Source organism: Hemitrygon akajei, chromosome 4 (assembly GCF_048418815.1).
Source record: "Hemitrygon akajei chromosome 4, sHemAka1.3, whole genome shotgun sequence".
Lineage (NCBI taxonomy): Eukaryota > Metazoa > Chordata > Chondrichthyes > Myliobatiformes > Dasyatidae > Hemitrygon > Hemitrygon akajei.
This window is the reverse complement of record NC_133127.1, coordinates 92790962-92814448: the sequence shown is the minus strand read 5'-3', so window position 1 is coordinate 92814448 and position 23487 is coordinate 92790962. Positions and strand designations below refer to the sequence as shown.

Here is a 23487-nt window from a genome sequence, read left to right as displayed (position 1 = left end):
GAATTATTATGATAGCATTACATCCAAAGGATTTAAGCGGAACAGGAGATCATAGAGTGGGTTGGAGACTGTTCCTTGTGGACTTTACGTGCCAGTCATTGAAAAGCAGGTGGGGCCGTCAGGACTTGTCTGCAGAGTGGGAGTTCACAGAATGACTCCTTCTTCACAGTCAGGTCCCCAAATGTTCCCAAAAGTCTTCCTCAGCCATCTCTTTCATAATCGTGTCACTTCAACCCCACATAGAACCACAAACATTAAAATTCCCTGACCATTAGCTAACAAACTTCTAACATTGCATGGCAGGATTTGAAAAAGAGAGAAAAAAAACAAGAAAAAGAAAAAAAATAGAAAACATTAATAATCCTTCTTTGAAGTCTGAAGGTTATTGTAAGGCACAATAAATAACTTCTGGAGTTAAGTCTTTTATCACTAGATGATTTTCTACAGCTTTTAACGTAATTTTATTTTTTTCTGTCCGACCTTTAGTTTGTGCTGTACAATTTGCAACATCTTACATGAAAATAACAAATTTTAGTTTGTCAACAATCAACAAATCTTTTGTTATAAAATCATGCACTTTACACACTGACTGTATTCTGGGTATTAATGGGTCCCATCGACACAAGTTCTGGCATTGAAAACATCTCAAAGGAGGCAACATGTAGACTTGAACCATATAGCATGTAGCCCAACTCAACTTGATCCGGCAACTTTTTTTTCCCATCAAATTTAATCGACAGAAATAAGCTATCTGTTCTCACTCCACCACAGAACCCTTCCAAGTGTTTATTGTCTACAACTTTTCCCCATGGCTAGGTTATTTTTAACTTGGTCCATGGATATATCTAGAGGTACTCCTGTGATTGCTCCCCAAAGCCACCATCATTCAATGTAATTTTTTTGTGTTACCACCTTCCTGCTACAGCTTTTAACCCTAAAGCTTTCACACATGGCTTACTATCATTACAAAACACTAAGAGTGCCTCATCTCTTACAGGGCTTGTGCCTACAATAGCTCCTAACACTTTTTCAAATCAGTTAATCTAATCAGATTGATATCAGAAACAGGTGCAGATTCAAAACTCAGCAACTCCTTAAACTCTTCCTTACTTATTTTATTTAAATCCTATTTATCGCCTTCATCACCGGACGATAAGCCACTGCAATCCTCAATCAGCTGCCTGTTTTTACATTTCCCAGAAACTTGCCATTCACCTTCCTCCACATAGCTGCTATGACCCAATACTATCTCCGGTATGCTGCTTCTGTCATTGCCATCACTTCCTGATATCTATACTCCACAATCCTTCAAGCTCAACACAGTTCCTTGTGGACCTTATGCACCAGGGTTAAAAAGGGGGCAGGGCCTGTCAGAACTTGGTTGCGGTGTGGGAGATTGGGGAGTGAGCTCAAGAAAGTTCCTTTTGGACTTTACACACCTGTTTTAGAAAGTGAGCCGGGCCTGTCAGAACTTATCTACGGTGTTGGAGATTGCTTGGGTTAATAGGAACCAGGGTTAATTAGAAAGAGCTAATAGTTTGAGCAGATTGTATGAATGGACAGTGTTGGAATGATCAAGCTTTGGCTTGAGTAAGAAAAAGCACAGGCTGGAACTAAAGTTTGGGAAGTCAGAAGCATAACAAGTATAGACAGGTTGGGAGTTCAGTCAGTGGAATGCTCCTCCTGTGGGATGTAGGATTTTGGGGTACCTAACGGTTTCCCTGATGGCTACATCTGCAGCAAGTGCACCCACCATCAGCTCCTGACCGATAAGGTCAAGGAACTGCAGCTGGGGCTGGATGCACTCAGGATCATCCGGAAGGTTGAAACATCACAGATGAGACTTTTACTGAGCTGGTCACACCCAGAGAGCAGGCTTCAGACAGCAGATGAGTTACCCCCAGAGGTAAGGGCAGTAAGCAGCCAGTGCAGGGTTCCCAGTGGATGTCCCCCTCAGCTACAAGTATACTCCTTTGGATACCTCTGGGGAGATGACCTATCAAGGGCACTGGTCAACTCTGAAGCTCTGCAGGGAGGGTAAAGTCAGGCAGAGTGAACGTGATGGAGACTCACTAGTTAGGGGGACAGACAGCAGATTTTACGGCAGTGAAAGAGAAGCCAGGATGGTGTGTTGCCTCCAGGTGCTGTGGTCCAGGATGTCTCAGAGCCGCAGCAGAATATTCTCAAGAGGGAGGGTGAGATGAATCACAAAGTTGTATAACATAAACCTACTTTGATAATAAATTTACTTTGAACATTGAGCAGCCAGAGGTCCTGGTATACATTGGCACCAATGAGATAGGGAGAAAGGGGAAAGAGGTCCTGCACAGCAAGTATAGGGAGGTTACCAAAAGGCTGAAGAACAGGTCCTCCAAGGTAGTAATTACTGATTAACTTCCAGAGGCATGTGCTAGTCAGGACAGGAATAGGTTGATGGTACAGAAGAAAGTGTGGCTGAGAATTGGGTCCACAGCATTCTAGAGGGGGAGAGTGAGTAGCCAGAGGTTATTGGTACTAATTACATAGGTAGGAAAAGGGAGGTGGTCCTGAAGAGAGTTAGATAGAAAGCTGAAAAGCAGGACCTCCAGGGTGGTAACGTCTGTGCCACATGCCAGTGAAGGTATTTTTGGCAGATGAATGCATGGCTGAAGACTTGGTGCTGGGGCAGGGTTTCAGATTTCTGGATCATTGGGATCTCTTCTGGGGAAGGTACGACCTGCACAAAAATGATGAGATACACCTGAAACAGCGACAGACCAATATCTTTGAGGGCAGGTTTGCTGGAGCTTTTGGGAAAGTTTAAAATAGGTTTGCATGGGGATGGGAACTGAAGTGATCGAGCCAAGGATGGGGCAGTTGGTATACAAGTTGATGCAGTGTGTAGTGAAATGAGGGTGGACAGGCAGAAAATAGGGCAAAATAGCAGTCAGTGGGATGAGGTGAAGTTTAACATGGGGGTAAAATCAAATAGGGGTAATGAATATAAGATTGAAGATCCCCCCCACACCCCGTGGAAATGTTCATGTTTTATTGTTATTCAACATTGATTCACAGTGGATTTAATTTGAATTTTTTTGACAATGATCAGGAGAAAAAGACTCCTTTGTGTCAAAGTGAACACAGATCTCTTCAAAGTGATCTAAATTAATTTCAAGTATAAAACACAAAATAATTGACTGCATAAGTATTCAGTCCCCTTGAATATGAGACCAAACCATCATTGGTGCAGCCACTTTGTTTTAGAAGTCACATAGAAGTCTTTGGGGACCTGCGTACAGTCAAGGTGTTACAACTGATTGTACTGAAAATACACCTGTCTCTGGCAGGTCCAATTGCTGCTGAGTCAGAATCTTGGCAAAAACTACACCATGAAGACAAGAACTCTAGCAATATCCAAGTTACTGAATACTCCTTGCTATACAGTTAACTCAATCATTAAGAAAAGGGAAGAATATAGTACAGGTGTAAACCTGCCCAGAGCAGGCTGTTCTCAAAAATTGAGTGACTGTGCAAGAAGGGGAGTAGTCAGGGAGGCCACCAAGAGACCTATGACAATTCTGGAGGAGTTACAAGCTTCAGTGGCCGAGATGGAAGAGAATGCATGTACAACGATTGTTGCCCGGGTGCTTCACCAGTTGCAACTTTATGGGAGAGCTGCAAAGAGAAAGCCACTGTTGAAAAAACTCACATGAAATCTCAGCTACATTTTGCCAGAAGGCATGTGGGAGACACTGAAGTAGGTTCTATAGGCTCATGAAGGCAAAATTGATCTTTATGGCCATCAGACTAAACGTTATGTTTGGAGTAAGCCAAACATCGCACATCAAAAATAGACCATCCCAAATGTGAAGCATGGTGGTGGCTGCATTATGCTGTGGGGATGCTTCACTCCAGCAGGCCCTGGAAGGCTTGTGAAGGTAGAGGGTAAAATTAATGCAGCAAAATACAGGGAAATCCTGGAAGAAAATCTGATGCAGTCTGTATGAGAACTGCAACTTGAGAGAAGATTTGTCTTCTAGCAAGACAATGATCCCAAGCATAAAGCCAAAGCAACACAGCAATGGATTAAAAACAACGAAGTTAATGTCCTGGAGTGGCCGTCAGAGTCCAGACCTCAATCCAATTGAGAACTTGTGGCAGGACTTGAAAAGGGCTGTTCACTCATAGTCCACATGCAATCTGACAGAGCTGGAGCAGTTTTGTAAAGGATAACGGGGAAATTTGCAGTGTCCAGATGTGCAAAACCGATAGAGACCTATCCATACAAACTCAAGGCTGTAATTGCTGCCAAAGGTGCATCTACTAAATACTGACTTGAAGAGGGTGAATACTTATGCAATCAATTATTTTGTGTTTTTTTATTTGTAATTAAGTTAGATCACTTTATAGAGATCTGTTTCACTTTGAGTCTTTTTCTGTTGACGTGTCAAAAAAGCCAAGTTAAATCCCCTGTGATTCAATGTTGTAAAACAATAAAACATGAACATTTTCCAAGGACAGTGAATACTTTTTACAGGCACTGTATTTTGAATGCAGCAAGTATGTGGAATAAGGTATATGATCTTGTAGCTCTATTAGAAATTGGTAGATATGACGTGGGCATCACTGAAACATGGATGAAAGAAGATCATAGTTGGGAACTTAACATCCAAGGATACACATTCTATCAAAGGACGGTCAGGTAGGCAGAGGGGGTGGTGTGCCTGTGGTAGTAAAAAAAAATCAAATCCTGAGAATAAAGCAACATAGGATCAGAAGAATCCCTGTGGGTAGAGTTAAGAAATTACAATGTGAAGACCACCCTGATGGGAGTTACTTACGGGCCTCCAAACAGTAGCCAGGATGTGGGATATAAATGGCAACAGGAAATGGAAAAGGCATGTGAATAAGAGCAATGTTAAGAAAGTCATGGGGGATATCAACATGCAGGTAGATTGGGAAAATCAGGTTGGTGCTGGATCCCAAGGGAGGAAATTTGTAGAATGCCTGCAAGTTGGCTTTCTTAGCAGCTTGCATTTGAGCCGTAAGGGGAAAGGCAATACCGGATTGGGTGAATTCTACCTCATCTGCTGTAAAGGGACATCCTTCATTCTGTCATCCAAATCATTGACAATAAACATGAAAATGGGTTGTCCCAACACCAACCCCTGAGGAATCACCTGCAGCCAACCAGAAAAAAAACCTTATTAGAACATCTGCGGTTGAATCCACGAGGGTAAGGCAATTCTGGATCGGGTGTTGTGCAATGAACCAGAGCTGATTAGGAAACTTAAGGTAAAGGAACACTGAGGAGCCAATAATCGTAATATGATTGAATTCACCCTACAATTTACCAGACAGAAAAATTCAGATGAATCAGCAATATTCTGGAACAAGGGGAATTACAGAGGTGTTAGAGAGAAGATGGCCAAAATTGATTGCAAGGGGACACTAGCAGGGATGATGACAGAGCAGCAATGGCTGAAGTTGCTGGGGGCAATACGGAAGGTGCAGGATATATACTTCCCAATGATGAAGTATTATAAGGGAGAAGGAGGTAGCCATGGGTGACAAGGTAAGCCAAAGACAGCATAAAAGCAAAAAAGATGGTATATAGTAGAGCAAACTTTAAAAAAACACAACAGAAAGAACCATAAGGTGAGACAGGTGAGACAAACTGAAATATGGAAGTAAGCTAGCCAAAGATATCAGTAATTACCATTTTTTTCATATATATGTATATATATATATATATATATATATATACACACACACACAAAGAGTAAAAGAGAGGCAAAAGTGGAGATTCAACTCCTGGAAAATGATGCTGGAGTAGTAGTAATAGGGGAGAAAGAAATGGCAGAATGAATTTAATTAGTATTTTGCATCAGTCCTCACAGTAGAAGGCACCATCAGTATGCCAGAAATTTGAGTGTTGGGGACAGAAGTGAATGTAGTTGCCATTACCAAAGAGAAGGAGATTAGGAAGCTGAAAGGCATGAAGGTAGATAAGGCACCTGGACAAGATGGACTATACCAGAGGGTTCTGAAGGAGGTAGCTGAAGAGGCATAGTGATGACCTTTCAAGAATCATGAGATTCTGGAATGGTTCCCGAGGAGAAAAACTTGTAAACGTCTCAAATCTTTAAAAAGGGAGGCCGAAGGAAGGAAATTATAGGCTAGTTAGCCTGACTTCAGTGGTTGGGAAGGTGTTGGAGTCTATTATTAAGGATGAAGATTTAGGGTACTTGGAGGGGCATGCTAAAGAAGACCACAGTCAGCATGGTTTCCTTGTAAGGAAAGTATTGTCTGAAAATCCGTTGGAACTCTGGGGAAAATAACAGACAGGATAGACAAAAGAAAAACAATGGAAGTCATTTACTTTTTATCCCAGAAGACCTTTGACAAGGTGCCACACACGTGGCTGCTTAACAAGATAAGAGCCCATGGTATTACAGGAAAGATACTAGCATGGAATGAAGATTGGCTGTAGTAGGGAGTAGTAACTGGAGTTTAGAAGAATGGGCTGTGGTGGGGGGGAAGGAGATCTCATTGAAATCAATCAAATATTGAAAGGTCTCAACAGAGTGAATGTGGAAAGGATGTTTCCCTTTGTGGGTAAGTTAGGACCAGAGATGATTCATTCATTTAGAACAGAGATGAGAGGGAATTTCTTCAGCCAGAGAGTTCTGAATTTGTGGAATTCATTGCTATAGAAGGCTGTGGAGGGTAAGACATTGAGTATATTTAAAACAGGGATTGCCAACTTCTTGGTCAGTCAAGGTGTCAAAGATTACGGGGAAAAGGTAGGAGAATGGGGTTAACACGGACAATAAATCAGACATGATGGAATTGCGGAGCAGACTCATTGGGCTAATTCCTCTCCTATGTCTTGTGGTTTTATAGAGTCAAGATAAAACTAGAAAAAATTAGGGCAGCACGTCAATATAAAGTGAAGTAGATAGAGGAACAGCACAGTGGCACAATGCCTTATAGCTTGTGATTAAGGTTCAATCATGGCCTCATAGGAATTGGCTCAGCTTGGAGCTTGTAAATTCTTCCTGTGACATTATTTTCCCCTGGGTGTCCCAGTTCTCCTCCATATGCCAAAAATATGTTGGTTGGTAGGTTAATTGGTCACTGCAAGTTGTCCCTAACATGCACCTAATCCGGGGTAGCTGTTGGGAGTGCAAAAAGGGTTAGGGTAGGATAAAACTGAGAGCTTGATGGTTGGCATGTATGTAGGGTACAGCCAAGCCGGCTTTCCTGCTGTATCTCTGTACCTTCATTTATCTGGAGTGCAATTACAATGCACTCTTACATTCATTAGGATCATTTTAACAGCCATTGGTAAAGTATTAAATTACAGTAGTGCTAGAAAGTTTGTGAAGCCTCTAGAATTCTGACCACATTTTAGGTCATATTTTTGCAGAAAGAGAAAATCCTACTGGGTTCACAAACTTCCTAGCACCACTGTAAATAGTAACACATTTGATTGGTTAATGAAATCCAAAAATAATTTTTCATTCAAAACTGTCTATTGAAAAGCTGGATACTGCTGAGGCAGTATGGTAGTGTAATGGTTTGCACTACGCATTCCATACAGGCAACACAGACCCAGACCTCATGGTAATGTTAATGGTTCCCACTATGCTTTACAGTACAGGTGACCCAGGCCCAATTCCCACAGTAGTGTAATAGTTCGCACTATGCTTTGTGGTACAGGTGATCTAAGCTCAATCCCTGCTACTGCCTGTAAGGAGTTTGTACATTCTTCTTGTGACTTTCCTCCGGGTACTCCAGTTTCCTTCCAGTTCCAAGATAATTGGTCATTGTAAATCGCCCTGCGATTAGGCTAGGATTAAATCGGGGGATTACTGGGTGGCGTGGTTCGAGGGGCCAATTCCATGCTGTATATCAATAAATAATAAAAAGTCAACTCTCCAACAATCACATTAGTTTCTGCAACATCTGTGTTTCCACTATATCGTTTCTACCATCTGCCCATGAATGCTATTCCTACTTACCGAAACACAAATATTCACTCCATTTCTATTATCAACAGCGTCGATAAATTCAGTCCATAGTGCCCTGAGTTTCTATTGTCCCAGGAAGCCAGTGAGAATGCTATAAGTCTTACAGTTTTAGTTAATAGTGTTACTGCAGTTACTGTTACATTTTATTCTGGATTGTTATTGTTTATCTTGTTCTATCTCAATGCATCGTGTAATGATTTGATATGTATGAATAATATGCAAGACAAGCTTTTCACTATCTTGGTACATGTGACAATAATACACTAATCCCAAGTACAAGGATGGCAGCACAACAGAATGTCACTGGTGAAGCTGTATGTTGTGGCTTTTTACACAGAACTATGAAAACAACAACTTCTTAAAGAAACAGAACACCTCTTAAACACAGCTAACTTCAAAAGGAAACCTCCACATTGCTATTATTAGACTAACATTTAACGAGTCTCCAAGATGAATTATAAACAGTAGGTGCACTGCACAGTAATTTTTTAAACTTGTATTTTTCAAAGTTATGTTAGATCTTCATGGCTGCACAATTACTGTGAGAAGTTCTGTTCTTAAGTTGTCACCTCCACCCTTGTTGGTTGCGCCACAGACACTGAGCAAACAAAAATAGTGGTAATGCCAAAATTCACCCAACAATTTAAATATATTCGTCTTTGTGTGATCCTTTAATCAGAATGAAACAACTCTAAATTACAAGATTAATTTGCTGACATTGATGATTAAAGGTCAGGGAATTAATGAATAAGAGCAAATCCAGACACAGAAATGCAAAGCTAGTAAGATCAATCACTCTTCTCTGTTGCTGTTTACAATCTTGTTTTCCATTGCCAAATGTATTAATCCAATTATTAGGCAATTAAATGACTAAAGGAAACGAGTGCTCAACAGGTTTTGACCTGCAAAATCTTAAAACTGATGACGTTTACTAAGGCAAAACGCAAGTGATGCCAGATTTGTTTGGATCTAGCAAAGTTTTCAATTGTCCCAGAGGGTTTCTTCTATCTGGTAATGTTTTCATTTGAACAGGATATTCCATCAGTTATTTTAGTATATAAAAAAATCCCCCTTTATCCTTGAGATAAAAGTTCATTACTCGCTTTTGCTCCAGTTTATTAAGTGCAGTCACTTTTCTCAAGTAGCACTGCAAGTAGATTCTTGTAGGAAGCCACCCTTGATTTTCCACCTGCAGCTATAACTGCCTATTACAAGACCTTTTCAAAATATTACCTGCCAAATTTGTTTAATATCAGATAAATTGTTTTGCTAAATATCTGCAGATTCTTCCGGAATTAAAGTGTTAAACCGCCTTCAACAGGTTTGTCAAAAACAAAGTTAAAGGGAAACCTGGAGATGGCAAGAGAAGCAATTGGTTCAGTTCCTTTTAATTATGAGTTTCATATGTGCTACATTCTAAACATTCACTTAACTTGCTGTTAGTTCTCACCTTCAAGATGACAAATATTGCAGCAGCAGTGGTGACAACCAATAAAGTACAGCCAAGAGAGGTGGAGGAATGCCGAGTCGGTGGGCTGACAATATTCAGCAATTATCTTTGAATCTGAATGGATACGCTGAGTGGAGAGGCAACGAGATGGCATCACTATTGTGGCAATAGGCAAATTGCATCTGGAGGCATGGCGACCTCTGGGGTCTGCCCCTCATTCCCATGTATCAGACTGTGTTGGCCACTGACGCAAAATTACACATTTTGCCGCATGTTTTGGTGCACATTTGACAAATAAAGCTAACCTAATCTTTATCTTTAAATCTTACGTAGTTCAACGTTAAATATTAATGCATTCAATCACCACTCATGCATATGACGCCAGAGTTTGCGAAGCTGCAATGCATGAACCATAAAATTGTAGTAAAACTAAACTATCCGTCTCAGTAAGGATCCATTTTTAGTTTGGAAATGGTCAAAATTTGTAAAGATATCAGACATTTTGTGCCCGAAAATATACTTTGAAGAGACCTGACAATCACGATTGGAGGACACTCATCGGAGGATCTGGACACAGCCGAGGGCCAGTTAAAAAGGTAGGTGCATTTTTGGCTAAGCTTGCTGTGCAAGACTAGGATATTTAGACACCTGGCACACAAGTGCACAACTTGTACAAAGGTTTTGCCACATTATCGGTCTATAGCCAGGTTTGTGCAGCACCAAAAGTGCAAATTCAGAGAAAATTCAAAGCACTCACGCAAATCCTGGAATTTGATAAATAACTGGTAGAGAAGATTGTTGGGTAATTTTCTATGATCAATTCCAGAGGTAAAAAAAAAACTGAGGGTAAATTATACTATCTGGACCCTAGGAATTATCCATACATTTATGGTTGCATAACCTATTGGTTAAAATCTGACTTCATCAGACAAAACAAAGTCATTCCTTCCTCTTAGACAGCAATGTAAAAATGTTCCAAATTAACTGGCAACAATAGTATTTTTCTACTGAGAGGGATTATTATTTATATATATATTTATATAAAATGAAGCAACAGATTCAAAAGTACAATTTACTTTATAATATCCTTGAAGGAATATTTAATTAACCTTCTAATTAAAAGAAGCGAACTACTACACACCCATTTAAAAATATTTATTGTTTGTTTCAGCAACAGCAGTTCACACATTGTAATTTAGGAAACAACCAAAGAGTTCTAGTTGAGAGGATGCTTTGTCTGTGCTTAAACATACTTGGATATACAGTGTTAAATAACTGGAGCAGCAAGTTACATCGTTTTAGCTGTTTCAAATACTTCTTCCAATATCATCACAGCATAAAATAGGAATTTTTTTTTCTGAAAGAAACATGTTTAGGAGCGAGTTTCTTAATCTGAAAATGACAGGAATGGCAAATAATTTTTAAGTCACCATCCCCCTGTAGTTAGCAGGTTAAATGTTAAATATCGTTTCTCAAAGCTGCCGTGCCTTTATTTATTTACAATGAACGATTTATCAATAAGACCACAGTATCAAAAAATACAAGTAAAAATATCTGTAAAATTACTCCATAACAGGTTTATATAAATATTTTTGTGGAACCCAAATTCTGCTGTGTGCATACGACACCCCACAAACCGTTTTAATTTTTAAATTACAACTGTTCAAACTGCTTAGCTTAATTTGCTCTAACACAAATAACCATCGCTCTCATATTTCAGGTGTTTCAACTTTAGCAAGAATGAGGGGGGAATGGAATATCATTAACGCGGTACAGAGATCAATCTGACAGGCAACAATGGTTGGAAAGAGAGCCACACAAGCAAATGAGTTTGGCAGAAGTGAACACCCATCTAATCCTACTGTGGTTTGAGAAAGAATCAACAGTCCACAAAATTTTCAGTGACTTAAAATAGAAAAGAAGCATGAAAACTAAAAGTTAAAGAAAGAAGTCTAAAACTTTCCTAGATGCCAAGTGACAAATAGTGGTGGATGTTCCAGATTGACACTTTTGGTATACTCAATTACAAAGTGCAAAGAAAATGCACTTTGAAATATCAGTATTTTTGCACAAATGAAATAGCTGAATCTGTGGATGCATTTTGTATGAAATTTCTCTGCCCTTTACTTTAGATATTTTTAAAGCAATATAAAAAGGCAAAATAATTTCATACAGGTATTACACACAGCCCAATATTAATTTTCAGGATGGAAATCTATATGAGAAATTACATTGAAAGAAGTGTTTTAATCTTTTAGGAATATCTGATCACCTCTAAAATGCAATACCTTATTGTCCTTCGACAAATCACCATTTCTCTTAAGTAGAACTATGCTGTTCAAATGGTAGTTCTTAAGAGGCCATACAATATATAACCAATACCCTTAAAAAATACACGTGTTTCACAGTGGGTATTTCTAAAGGCAGAATATTACATTTTAGTGGGCAGAGACTCTATGGTCTAGAATTTGCTAGCAATTTTCAGTGCAGAACCATTTGATTCCGATTAATACATAAAATTAAGATTTTAAAATCATTAATCTTTCCTTGAAGCTTTTGGTTGTTCTAGCTGGCCTTCAGAAAACCTTCTGATTCAAAACTAATTGCGTTAACCCTTTAAGCTCCTTTCATACCTCAGTTGTCAGTTTAAAAAAAAATCAGATCGCAAAGCACCAATACTGAAATCTAACAGTTCAATATGCAACCTCTCACACCGTACCACTTTCTCATTTGCTCGGTGGCATTTAAAACTTCCAAGGATGATCTCAATGAGGTATTGGAAGCTCAATGGGTTAACCCAACTTAATGAGTACAGGCTGTCATTTTGAAGCACTCGAAACATGTCACTGTGCCACATGACTCATCCCCTGAGCTGTAACTTTGCGCCACTCGGTTCTAGGCGGCCTTCAGTGTTTTCCTGGTGCTGCTGCTCAGGTAAGCCCCATGGAAAAATTGGCAGAAAAGCACGAAATAGCTGAGGTACATGAGGGAGGACCAGACAATGTTGTGCATGTGAGATGGGCACTGGCCCTGCTGCATCCACTCGTACACCAAATAGTTAACAATGCAGCCCAAGAGCATCTGGGTAATCTGTGTCATCGTGATGAACATGGCAAATTTGCGCGAGACTCGGAAACCCGCAGCTCGCAAAGCGTAGTAGGAGTACATGACAGCATGCACGCCGTAATTCATGGTCATAAACCACCCTCCTCCAGCCACCATGTCTTTGTAGGAGTACCAGGAGTAAAGGAGAACTGTGATGTGATGGTACCAGTGCAGGAAGATGAGCTTCTGTTTCCGTAGTATAATAAAAATTGTGTCTCCTAAAAAGATAAAGAGAAATACTTCGGTAATAAAAGATATAGGTTACTTCATTGTGCAAAGTTTTAAAATACTTAAATAACATCAGATCTAATTTTTAAATAACACAACTTCTTACATGAGATCTCCATTCACTCTGAATAGATTGCAGCCTCTGATCAACCACGACTAGTCAATCAAGAGTTGAAGTATGAGGCAAGTTTATGAACTGATCTCTAAATGTATATCATGCAGTTAAGACCCAAGGCCATCAGACATGGGAGAAGAACCAGACCATTCAGTCGATCGAGTCTGCTCCACCATTTTATCATGGCTGATTTAGTGACCCTCACAACCCCATTCTCCTGCCTTTTCCAAACAATCTTTGATGCCCTTATTAATCAAGAAGGTATCAACCTTTGCTTTAAATATAACCAGGCTTTAAAACCTTTGCTTTAAATATGAGGCAACTGTGGCTGACAGGTCAAAGATGGCATAAAAGCAAGAGAGGGCATATGAAATAGCAAAAAATACAGGGAAGTTAGTGTTGAGAAGCTCTTAAAAGCCAGAGGGCAAGTAAAGGAGAGAAAAGATGAAATATAAAGGTAAGCTAGCCAATAATATATTAAAAAAGGACACCAAAAGCCTTTTTTTTCCTCCAGATGTATAAAGAATCTGAAAGGCAAGAGTGGATATCAGATTGCTGGAAAATGATGCTGGAGAGGTAGTAATGGGGTCGAAGAAATGGAGGATGAACTTACTAAGTACTTTGTTAGTCTTCATTGTGGAAGACAATAGCAGCATGCCAGAAATTCGAAAGTGTCAAGAGGCAGAATTGAGTGTAGTTGTTATTATTAAGGAGAAGATGGTGCTTTGGAAACTGAAAGGTCTGAAGGTAGACAAGTCACCTGGATCAGAGGAGCATCCCAGGGTTCTAAATGAGGTAGTCAAAGAGATTGTGGAGGCATTAGTAATTATCTTTCAAGATTCACTAGATTTTGGAATGATCTTGAGGACTGGAAAATTACTCCACTCTCTAAGAAAGGAGGGAGGCAAAATAAAGGAAATTTCAGGCCACTTAGCCTGACTTCAGTGTTTGGGAAGATGTTGGAGTCCAGCATTAAGGATGAGATTTCAAGGGTACTTGGAAGCATATGATAAAACAGGCCAAAGTCAGCATGGTTTCCTTAAAGGGAAATCTTGCCTGACAAAACTGCTGGAAATCATTACGGAAATAACAGGCAGGATAGACAAAGGAGAGTCAGTGGATGTTGTTTACTTCAGTTTTCAGAAGGCCTTTGACAAGGAGCTGCACATGTAGCTTAATAAGGTTTTACAAAAAGATGCTAACATGGATAGAAGGTGGGCAGGCTGGCTGGCAGGACACAAAGCGTGAGGATGAAGGGGCCTGTTCTGGTCGGCTGCCAGTGACAAGCAGTGCTCTGCTGGGATTAGTATTGCTTCTTTTCATGCTATATATCAATAATTTGGATGAGGAAATGGCTTTGTGGCCTTGTTTGCAGACCATATGAAGATAGGTGAAGGGGAAGGTGGTGTTGAAAAACCAGGGAGGCTGCAGAAGGACTTGGGTAGATTGGATGAATGGGCAAAGAAGAGGCAGATGGAATATTGTGTAGAGAAGCGTATGGTCCATGCACTTTGGTAGAAGGAATATCGGTGTGGACTATTTTCTAAATGGGGAGAAAATTTTTAAAAATCAGAGGTGTAAAGGGACTTGGGAGTCCTTGTGCAGGATTCCCTAGAGGTTAACTTGCAATTGAGTCGCAGTAAGGAAGGCAAATGCAATGTTGATATTTGTGTTGAGAGGAGTAGAATATAAAAGCAAAGATGTAATGCACTGGTCAGACTGCACATGGGAGTATTGTGAGATGTCTGGGCCCCTTATCTAAGAAAAAGTGTGCTGTTAATGGGGAGAAGGTGCAAGAGAATAATTCCGAGAAAGAAAGGGTTAATGTTTGAGGACTGATTGATGGCTCTGGGCCTGTACCCGCTGGCATTTAGAAGAATTAGTGGGAAATCTCATTGGACTGTTTCAAATATTGAAAGGCCTAGACTGATTGATTGCGGGGAGACGATGTTTCCTATAGGGTGGGAGTAGAGGACCAGAGGGCATAGCCTCAGAATAGAGGGATGTCCATTTACAACAGAGAACAGGAGGAATTTCTTTACCAGAGGGTAGTGAATCTGTGGAATTCATTGTCAAAGTCAGCTGAGGAGCTGAAGTCTTTGCATATATTTAAAGCTGAGGTTGATAGGTTCATGATTAGTCAGGTGTCAAAGACTACAGGGAGAAGGCAGGGTATGGTGTTGAAAGGGACAATAAATCAGCTACAACTGAATGGTGGAGAAAACTCGATGGGCTGAGGGGCCTGACAATGCTACGATGTCTTATATCTTCTATCTAAAGATGCTCCCTTTATTCTGACACTTTGCCTCCTGCCAGTCAGCCAATCTTCTATCTATGCTAGTGTCTTTGCTGTAGTACCATGGTTTCTTATCTTGTTTAGCAGCCTCATGTGCGGCATCTTGTCAAAAGCTTTCTGGAAATCCAAGTACACAACATCCACTGACTCTCCTTTGTCTATCATGCCTGTTATTTCTTCAAAGAATTTTAACAGATTTTTCAGGCAAGACTTCCCCTTAAGGAAATCATGCTGACTTTGGCCTACTTTATCATGTGCCTCCACTTAATAATTCCCAACCACTGAAGTCAGGCTAAGTGGCCTATAATTTCCTGTCTTCTGCCTTCCTCCCTTAAAGAGTGCAGTGATATTGCAATTTTTCAATCCTCAGGAAGTTTAAAACTTTCTGTTCAGGTTTGCAATCGCAAGAATATCTCCCTGAAAGGAGCAGTATACCTATATTCAATTTACAGTCATTAAAATACAATTAAATTTAAGTAGAATTTTAAACTGATATGATGGTTTCCATTAGGAACATCCCATCACATAAAAGTGCGAGAAAAGTAATTGAAGGGAAAAGTTATCAGGAGTGAAATGATGACAGAAATATTTAAACATACTTAATAAAAATACTATATTCAATTATTGAATTGTTGCACACCACGTAATATATTATATACAACATCTTGATTCCTGTATATTGGCGAGACCTGACATAGACTGGGAGTCCATTTTACTGAGCATCTTCGCTCCGTCCACCACAAGCAGCAGCCCAGTGGTCACCCATTTCAATTCTATTTCCCATTCCGACATGTCAGTCCATGGCCTCCTCTATTGCTATGTTGAGGCCACACTCAGGTTGGAGAAACAACACCTTATATTCTGTCTGGGTAGCCTCCAACCTGATGGCATCAATATCGATTTCTCCAACTTCCGGTAATTGCCCACTCACTTCCTCCTTCACAATTCCCGTTTCCCTCTCTCACCTCATCTCCTTACCTGCCTATCATCTCCCTCTGGTGCTCCTCCCCCTTCCTTTTCTTCCATGGTCTTCTACTCTGTCCTATCAGATTCCCCCTTCATTCACTCTATCTCTTTCACCAACTTCCCAGCTCCTTACTTCACACCATCCCTCTCTCCTGGTTTCACCTATAACCTACAACCTTGTACTTCTTCCTCCCCTCTTCCTACCTTCTTATTCTGACTTCTCCCCTTCCTTTCCAATCCTGAAGAGTCTCAGTCCGAAACATTGACTGTTTACTCTTTTCCTAGACGCTGCCTGACCTGCTGAATTCCTCCAGCAATTTTTGTGAATTTCCAGCAGTGACAGATTTTTTCATGTTCAAATGGTTCGACCCCATTCTATTCTTTCTCTGTGACTTTGTAAATTACCCTCTCTTGGCTATCCAATTTTCTTTTGAACATGTTGAATGACGCCTCTTCCATCCCCCTCTTACCATCAGTGTTATAGATCACCACAACCCTATGTAATGAGGACTTCTCTTGTATCCCGTGCCTTCTTCCCTTCAAATCTCCTTTTTTCCATCCTTGAAACATATATTAGTAAGAACAAGTTCTCCAAATTTACCACTCTCATCACGACCTTGTGCAGCTCCATAAAATCAGCTATCAACCTTCTTTTCCACAATGAGCACAGGCCTTGTTTATCTGGTTCAGCTTACAGTTGAAACTCCTTGGGCCTGGTGCTATTCTGGTAAAACTGACGTATCCTCTGACACCAGTGCAACTTCTTATTGAGTACACAGAGTGGTGGATGCCTGGTGTGCAGGCTTGGGGGTGGTGGTAGAGGCAGATATACTTGAGAAAGGTGTGGATTGGCACATGAATGTGAGGAAAATGGAAGGATATGGATATTGTGTTGGCCGAGGTGATCAGTCGGCCATTTGATTACTAATTTAGGGCCTGTTCCTGCGCTGTACTGTTCTATGTGCACTCAACATCTGCCATTCCAATGATGGATGCACATACAGCCTTGAGCCCCCTGCCCGAGCACCCTTTACAACCGTGCCTCTAAACCTATGCGGCTTCTCTTTTGCCCCTCCACTCTGCCAAAATGTAACTTTTTCCTGTGTTAACTTTCAAGAGGCACGGGGTCTGAGATGTGCAGACATTGCTGGTAACTGGCACCAGCTTCTCCATGTGCTTACTAACTGCCTCATACTTATCATCTTCCCCCACCTCCCTCTGAGGGAAGATTAAATGTGCTGGGGGAGTCAATGTACGGGAAGAAAGCATCTCCCATCACATCCAGCAGGAGAGAGCGACGGGTACCGTGGGATCGGGGATGTTGGTGAAAGCACGCAGCAGATGCCAGTAATGATACTGCCACCATGCTCAGCACAAATCTCTCTGAGCAGAAAGAAACTACCCAGTCTGGAAAGACACTGAAACTAAAAGAGGAGTGACTAGCACAAGCTATACGGCAGGGTTTTAGATTGTCCTATTAAATGACATGCTAGAATTATATTGTGCCTTAAAATAGGCTTAAAGCAGAATCTGGAATAGAGTAAAATTTTACTGAAGATACACACCCTTTTGTTTCCATTGTTCTATCAGAAACACACATCCATTTCAAACATTTAGAATAAAGGAACGTCAGTGGCAGAGCCTCATTATTTTCACAAACTAGAATTTTCACTATTACTAGCTCGTAGCATTCAGCAAAAAGTCAATCATCTTCCTCACTTACCCAGCTCAGGCGCTTTGCTCAACACAAATGCGTAGGCCCAGAATTTGCTGATGGGCCCATTGTAGAAACCTTGATCACACACCGACTGCTTCAGGCCGCTGGTTGTCAGGATATACACCATGTAAGCTCCAGTACGCACAGCTCCGATAATACTTCAAGGAGAAAAAGAAAGACACCGAAATAATGAGGTACAGTGTAACCGGAACAGAAATGAAGCTATTCTGAATAATGATCTTATTTTCTGAATGCTTTGCAATGCAGGAAAACAAAGAGCCCAAAATCCACTGCATAGAAATTGGAGCCATGAACGCTTCCTTTCATGCTTAACGTGCATATAGAACATAGACATAGGAGCAGAATTAGGCCATTTGGCCCATCAAGTCTGCCCCATTTCATCATGGCTGATCCATTTCCCTCCCAGTTCCAATCGCCTCCCTTCTCCCTGTATCCCTTCTTGCCCTGACTAATCAAGAATTAGGGTTGCCAACTTCCTCACTCCCAAATAAGGGACAAAAGTAGCAGTCAAATACGGGACACTTGTGTTTACCCCAAGAAAGACTACCATGACCATGAAGCCTTGCGCGGGCACCTGTGTGTGCATGCGTGCCGATTTTTTATCCTACAAATCGGCTTTGGCTTAATCTTCCCGATTCTGTTAAGTGAAACTACACTGTACATACATTATTTCTACTTTATTACAGGCTGTGTATTTATCATATCATTCCTGCTTTTACTATATGTTTGTGTTATTTTAGGTTTATGTGTTATTTGGTAGTTTTTTTTTGGGTCTGGGAACGCTCAAAAATTTTTCCCATATAAATTAATGGTAACTGCTTCTTCGCTTTACATCATTTCGGCTTACGAACGGTTTCACAGGAACGCTCTACCTTAGCGGGGGAAATACAGGACAAGGGCGGTCCCATATGGGACAAACCAATTTAGCCCAATATACGGGATGTCCCGGCTAATACGGAACAATTGGCAACCCTACCAAAAATATACAAAAGGCTTTTGCACCCATTTTTACCAACCTAATGCTAAAAGCCTGTCACAATAATTAGGGCTCGTCACTTATTACAGTGATCCACTTTAAAATAAGTATCCCTCCCTGACTCTAGGAAAAATACTGTGACATCTACACCAATTTTAAGACTTTGATTAACTTCATGCTTTAATTACTTTCATAGATTAATAGAGTCATGCAGAACAGAGAACAGGCCCTTAGGCCTAACTCATCTATGCTGACTATGATGCCTATTTCAGCTAATCCATTTACTTTCATTTGGCATATATCCTATGCATGGACTGTACCTTCCAAATGTCTTTTGAACAATGCCACTGTTTCCACCTCTATCCCCTCCACTGGCAATTTAAAGAGTCATCTCTTAGGCATTGTACAAATTCCCTCTCTTGGGATCCAGCACCAACCAGATTTCCCCAATGTACCCACATTTTGAAATCCTCCATGACTATTGTGACATTGCCTTTTCTATCTCCTGTTGTAATTTGTAGACCCCATCCTGGTTGTCTTCTGGAGGGCTGTACGTAACACCCATCAGGGTCTTTTTACCCCTGCAGTTTCTTAGCTTTGCCCATAAAGATTCTACACCTTCCAATCCTTTGCCATCTCTTTGTAAGGACTGAACAACTTCTTTTTACCATCAGAGCCACCCCTCCCCCTCTGCTTAGCTGTTTTGTCTTCCGACACAACGTATATCCTTCGACCTTAAGCTCCCAACTATGAGCGTCTTTCTGTTATGACTCCAAGATGCCCACAACATCATATCTGCCAATCTCCAATTCTGCACACTGTGTGCATTCAAATACAACACCTTTAGTCCGGTATCAGTCACCTTTTCTGATTTTGGCCGCCTACATACTTTAACTCTTCCTACTGACTGCTTTTTGCCCTTTCATCTGCACGTCCTTCCTCACAGTCTCACTGCACCTGGTTGAAAACCAACTGCCCACCCTCAGCCCTATCACTCTGGTTCCCATGCCCTTGCCAAATTAGTTTAAATCCTCCCAAAGCTCTAGCAAACCTGCCCACAACACAATTGCACCTTTCCCCCGTAACCTCTCCTTTCTGTACAGGTCACACATTCCCCAGAAGAAGAGGGTAATGATCCCGAAATCTGAAACCCCACCCCCGTACCAGCTCGTGAACCACACATTCCCCTGCCGAATCATCCTATTCTTACCCTCGCTGCCACACAGCACAGGCAGCGATCCAGAGATTACTACCCAGGAGGTCCTGCTTTTCAGCTTTCTGCCTAACTCCTTATATTCTCTCTTCAGGACCACCTCCCTTTTCCTACCCATGTCACTGACTCCAATATGTACCATGACCTCCAGCTAGTCTCCCTTTAGAATGCTGTGCACTCAATCTGAGACATCCCTGACCCTGGCACCTGGGAGGCAACAAACCATCTGGGAGTCTCTTTCACACCCACAGAATCTGCTTTCTGTCACTCCAGTCATGGAATCCCCTATCACTGCCCGGAGACTGACAGAATCTAACTTAGGCAAGTGCACAGTTAAGATGCACACAATGAACTGAGAAGTGTTGCTGAACACTGAGACCTCGGGGTACAGTTGCATAAAAGTGATAACGGGGGTAGACGACGGAGTGGTGAAGAAGGGCAAAGATAAGCTTGCCTTCACCAGCCGAGGCACTGGGTACAGGAGTTGGGACTTAACGTTACAGAGTGCAAATCAACGGTTAAGCCGCACTTGGAATAGTGAGTAGTCCCGGTCGCAGGTTAGACTAGAGAAGGTGCAGAAAAGGTTGCTGCCTGGACCGGAGGGTTTAGGTTAAAAGGAAAAATTTGATAGGATTACAATTTATGAGGAGTTTAAATAGGGCAGATGGTCAGTCTCCAGAGTAGGGGAGTCTAAAACTAGAGGGCGTAGGTTAAATGTGAGAGGAACAATTATAGTGGGATCTGAGGGGTCAGGGTTTTTTAAAATTTCTTTAGCCAGAGGATGGTGAATCCGTGGAATTCATTGCCACACAGATGGCTACGCATGTCACTGGGTACGCTTAAGACAGAGGTTTGATAGGTTCTTGATTAATCAGGGTGTCAAAGGTTATAGGGAGAAGGCTGGAAAATAAGATGACGGATGATACATCAGCCATGATGAAATGGTGGAGCAGACTCGATGGGCCAAATTTCCCTAGTTCTGCTCCTATATCCTATAGTCTTAATCCCAGGCAGTTTGCCCCACCTTCGCTTCTCAGATTTTAAAACTGTTGAAGTGGAGCAAACCCTATCTCTGATGCAATCTCAGGGACGGCACAATTTCACACTCTATTTCCCAACTTCAGATTCAGTATTAGTGTAATGTGCCACACAAGTGAGTGTGCAAAATACACTTGAAGTTCTATTTTTAGACATTTTTTAAGCAGGTGAAAAATATACATGAAACTAACATCAATGCATGTGGTCTGTCTGGCTTGCCTGTTGGGACGATCAGACTATTACAGTGGTGCTGGAGAGTTTGTGAACCCTGTAGAAGTTTCTCTGTTTCTGCATAAATACGACCTTAAATGTGAGTAGATCTTCATGCAAGTCCTAACAATAGATAAAGAGAACCCAATTAAAATCAATAATAAAAAATATTATACTTGTTCATTTATTTATTGAGAAAAATTATCTACTATAACATGTATTTGTTAGAAAAAGTATGTGAACCTTTGTTTTCAGGTAGGAATCTTTGGAGGTTACCTGGTCGGCACAACTTTGTGGGCTGAAGGGCCTGAAGTGTGCTGTAGATTTCTATGTTCAGTAACTGGTCTGACCTCCTTGTACAGCATTAACTTCAACTGAACGTTTCCGGTAACTATTGATCAGTCCTGCAAAACAGCTTGGAGGAATTTTAGCCCATTCCTCCTTACAAAGCAGGTTCAACTCTGGGATGTTGGCGGGCTTCCTTGCATGAACCAATTGCTTCAGGTCCATTTCTATAGGATTGAAGTTAGGACTTTGACTCAGCCATTCCAAAACACAGCAACCTGACTTTGTGTGTTTTTTTATTATATATAGGGCTGGGCACCGCTACAACCCACACCTCCAATCTCATCTCATTGATTATTAGGACACCTGACTCCAAATAGCTTTTGTAGAAGGAATCACCACAGAGGTTCACATATAGTTTCTAACAAAAACATGCAATATTGCATCATTTTTCTCAATAAATAAATGGACAAGTATAATGTTTTTGTGCTGTTTATTTATTTGGTTTATCTTCATCTAGTTTTAGGACTCACATGAAGATCTGATCACATTTTAGATCATATTTATGCAGAAATTGAGAAAATTCTACGGGGTTCACAAACTTTCTAGCACCACTGTATATTTTTCTCCCTATTTTTTTCTTGAAAATGTAGACTCAAGACCTGCTTGAGCCACAAGGAATGAACTGCTTACATGTCAACCATATGCTTGGGTTTCCCATCTCAGGAAAGAAAGATTTTGCTGCCTTATATCCTAGATTGCTGAAATTAACTTTAGCAGAAGCCTGACATTACAAAGTTCACTGTAACATTCCAAATCACGCTGATTTTCAGAGTGCTGAATCGAGTGCAAATCTGCAATTAGGAGTGCAGTTTTGTTCCACCATTGGGAAATGCACAAAATCCATCAACGGTGTTAAACTGAATGCTAACAGTGAGTAAACACAAGAAAGAGGTTTAGCAGATGCTGGAAATCTTGAACAACACACACAATATGCTGGAGGAACTCAGCAAGTCAGGCAGCATGAACAGTTGCGTTTCAGCCCGAAGGGTCTCAGTCTGAAATGTTGACTATTTATTCCCCTCTGTAGATGCTGCCTGAGTTGCTGAGTTCCTCCAATATTTTGTGTGTGTTCCTGACACTGAGTAAATCCTTTGTCTTCCATATGCACACAGTTAAGCATGAAAGCTTGGAAATTTCTGCCACCTATTCAACTGCTCCAATCCTCAACAGTAGATTTGACATTACAAAGAGTGCTCTGCTACTTAGTGTAACTGCTCACTAGTACTGTACTTCTGAAAAAGTTAGGAGAGATTAATTCCAAATTAGCACCTAGAGCTTAAATAACTTAGTAATGCCAAAAGCATCGGGAATTCAGAAGGAATAATTTACCTGTGTCAAGCCTCGTCTCCTACAGCAATTAGCATTTATATTTTAGAAATATTTAAAAATAAATAGAATTAACGGCTGAGAAGCAAACAGGTTAATACTAAGAACAGCTCCGTTCTCAGCACATGCAACGTCATCAACAAATCCAGAGGCAGTGAAATCCAATGATGCCTAAGTCACTTTGGCAAACTCTGAACAAAATCTGTGTTCATAAGCCACAGGAAACTTCACTACTCGCATCCAGAAGTGGAATAATGCAGCTTCTCCAAGCCTGAACTGAAGCAGGAAAAAAAAACAACCCTGGGAAGACTCAGCAAGTCAGGCAGCATCTGTGGAGAGCGAACGACAAATTAGAGCCTAATGAAAGAGTTACCTCATGCACTAACTTGGCTTCTCTCTCCCTATGATGCTGGGTTACTGAGCAACTGACTTCTCCAAGTCTAACCTTCCCCTGTTAAACCAT

The 23487-nt window shown here is 41.0% G+C and overlaps 1 protein-coding gene across 1 annotated transcript in view; it reads right to left on the bottom strand.

The window, feature by feature from the left end:
* Positions 1 to 10605: 10605 nt before the first annotated feature.
* Positions 10606 to 23487, bottom strand: part of elovl6 (ELOVL fatty acid elongase 6) — a 91056-nt gene continuing 78174 nt past the window's right edge. Inside the window, exons 3-4 of the mRNA XM_073043056.1 lie at positions 17899 to 18050; positions 10606 to 12788 (exon numbers count right to left, since the gene is read on the bottom strand). Of these exons, the coding sequence (XP_072899157.1) occupies positions 12361 to 12788; positions 17899 to 18050 (580 nt within the window). The 3' untranslated portion in view covers positions 10606 to 12360. The remainder of the gene's footprint in view (positions 12789 to 17898; positions 18051 to 23487) is intronic.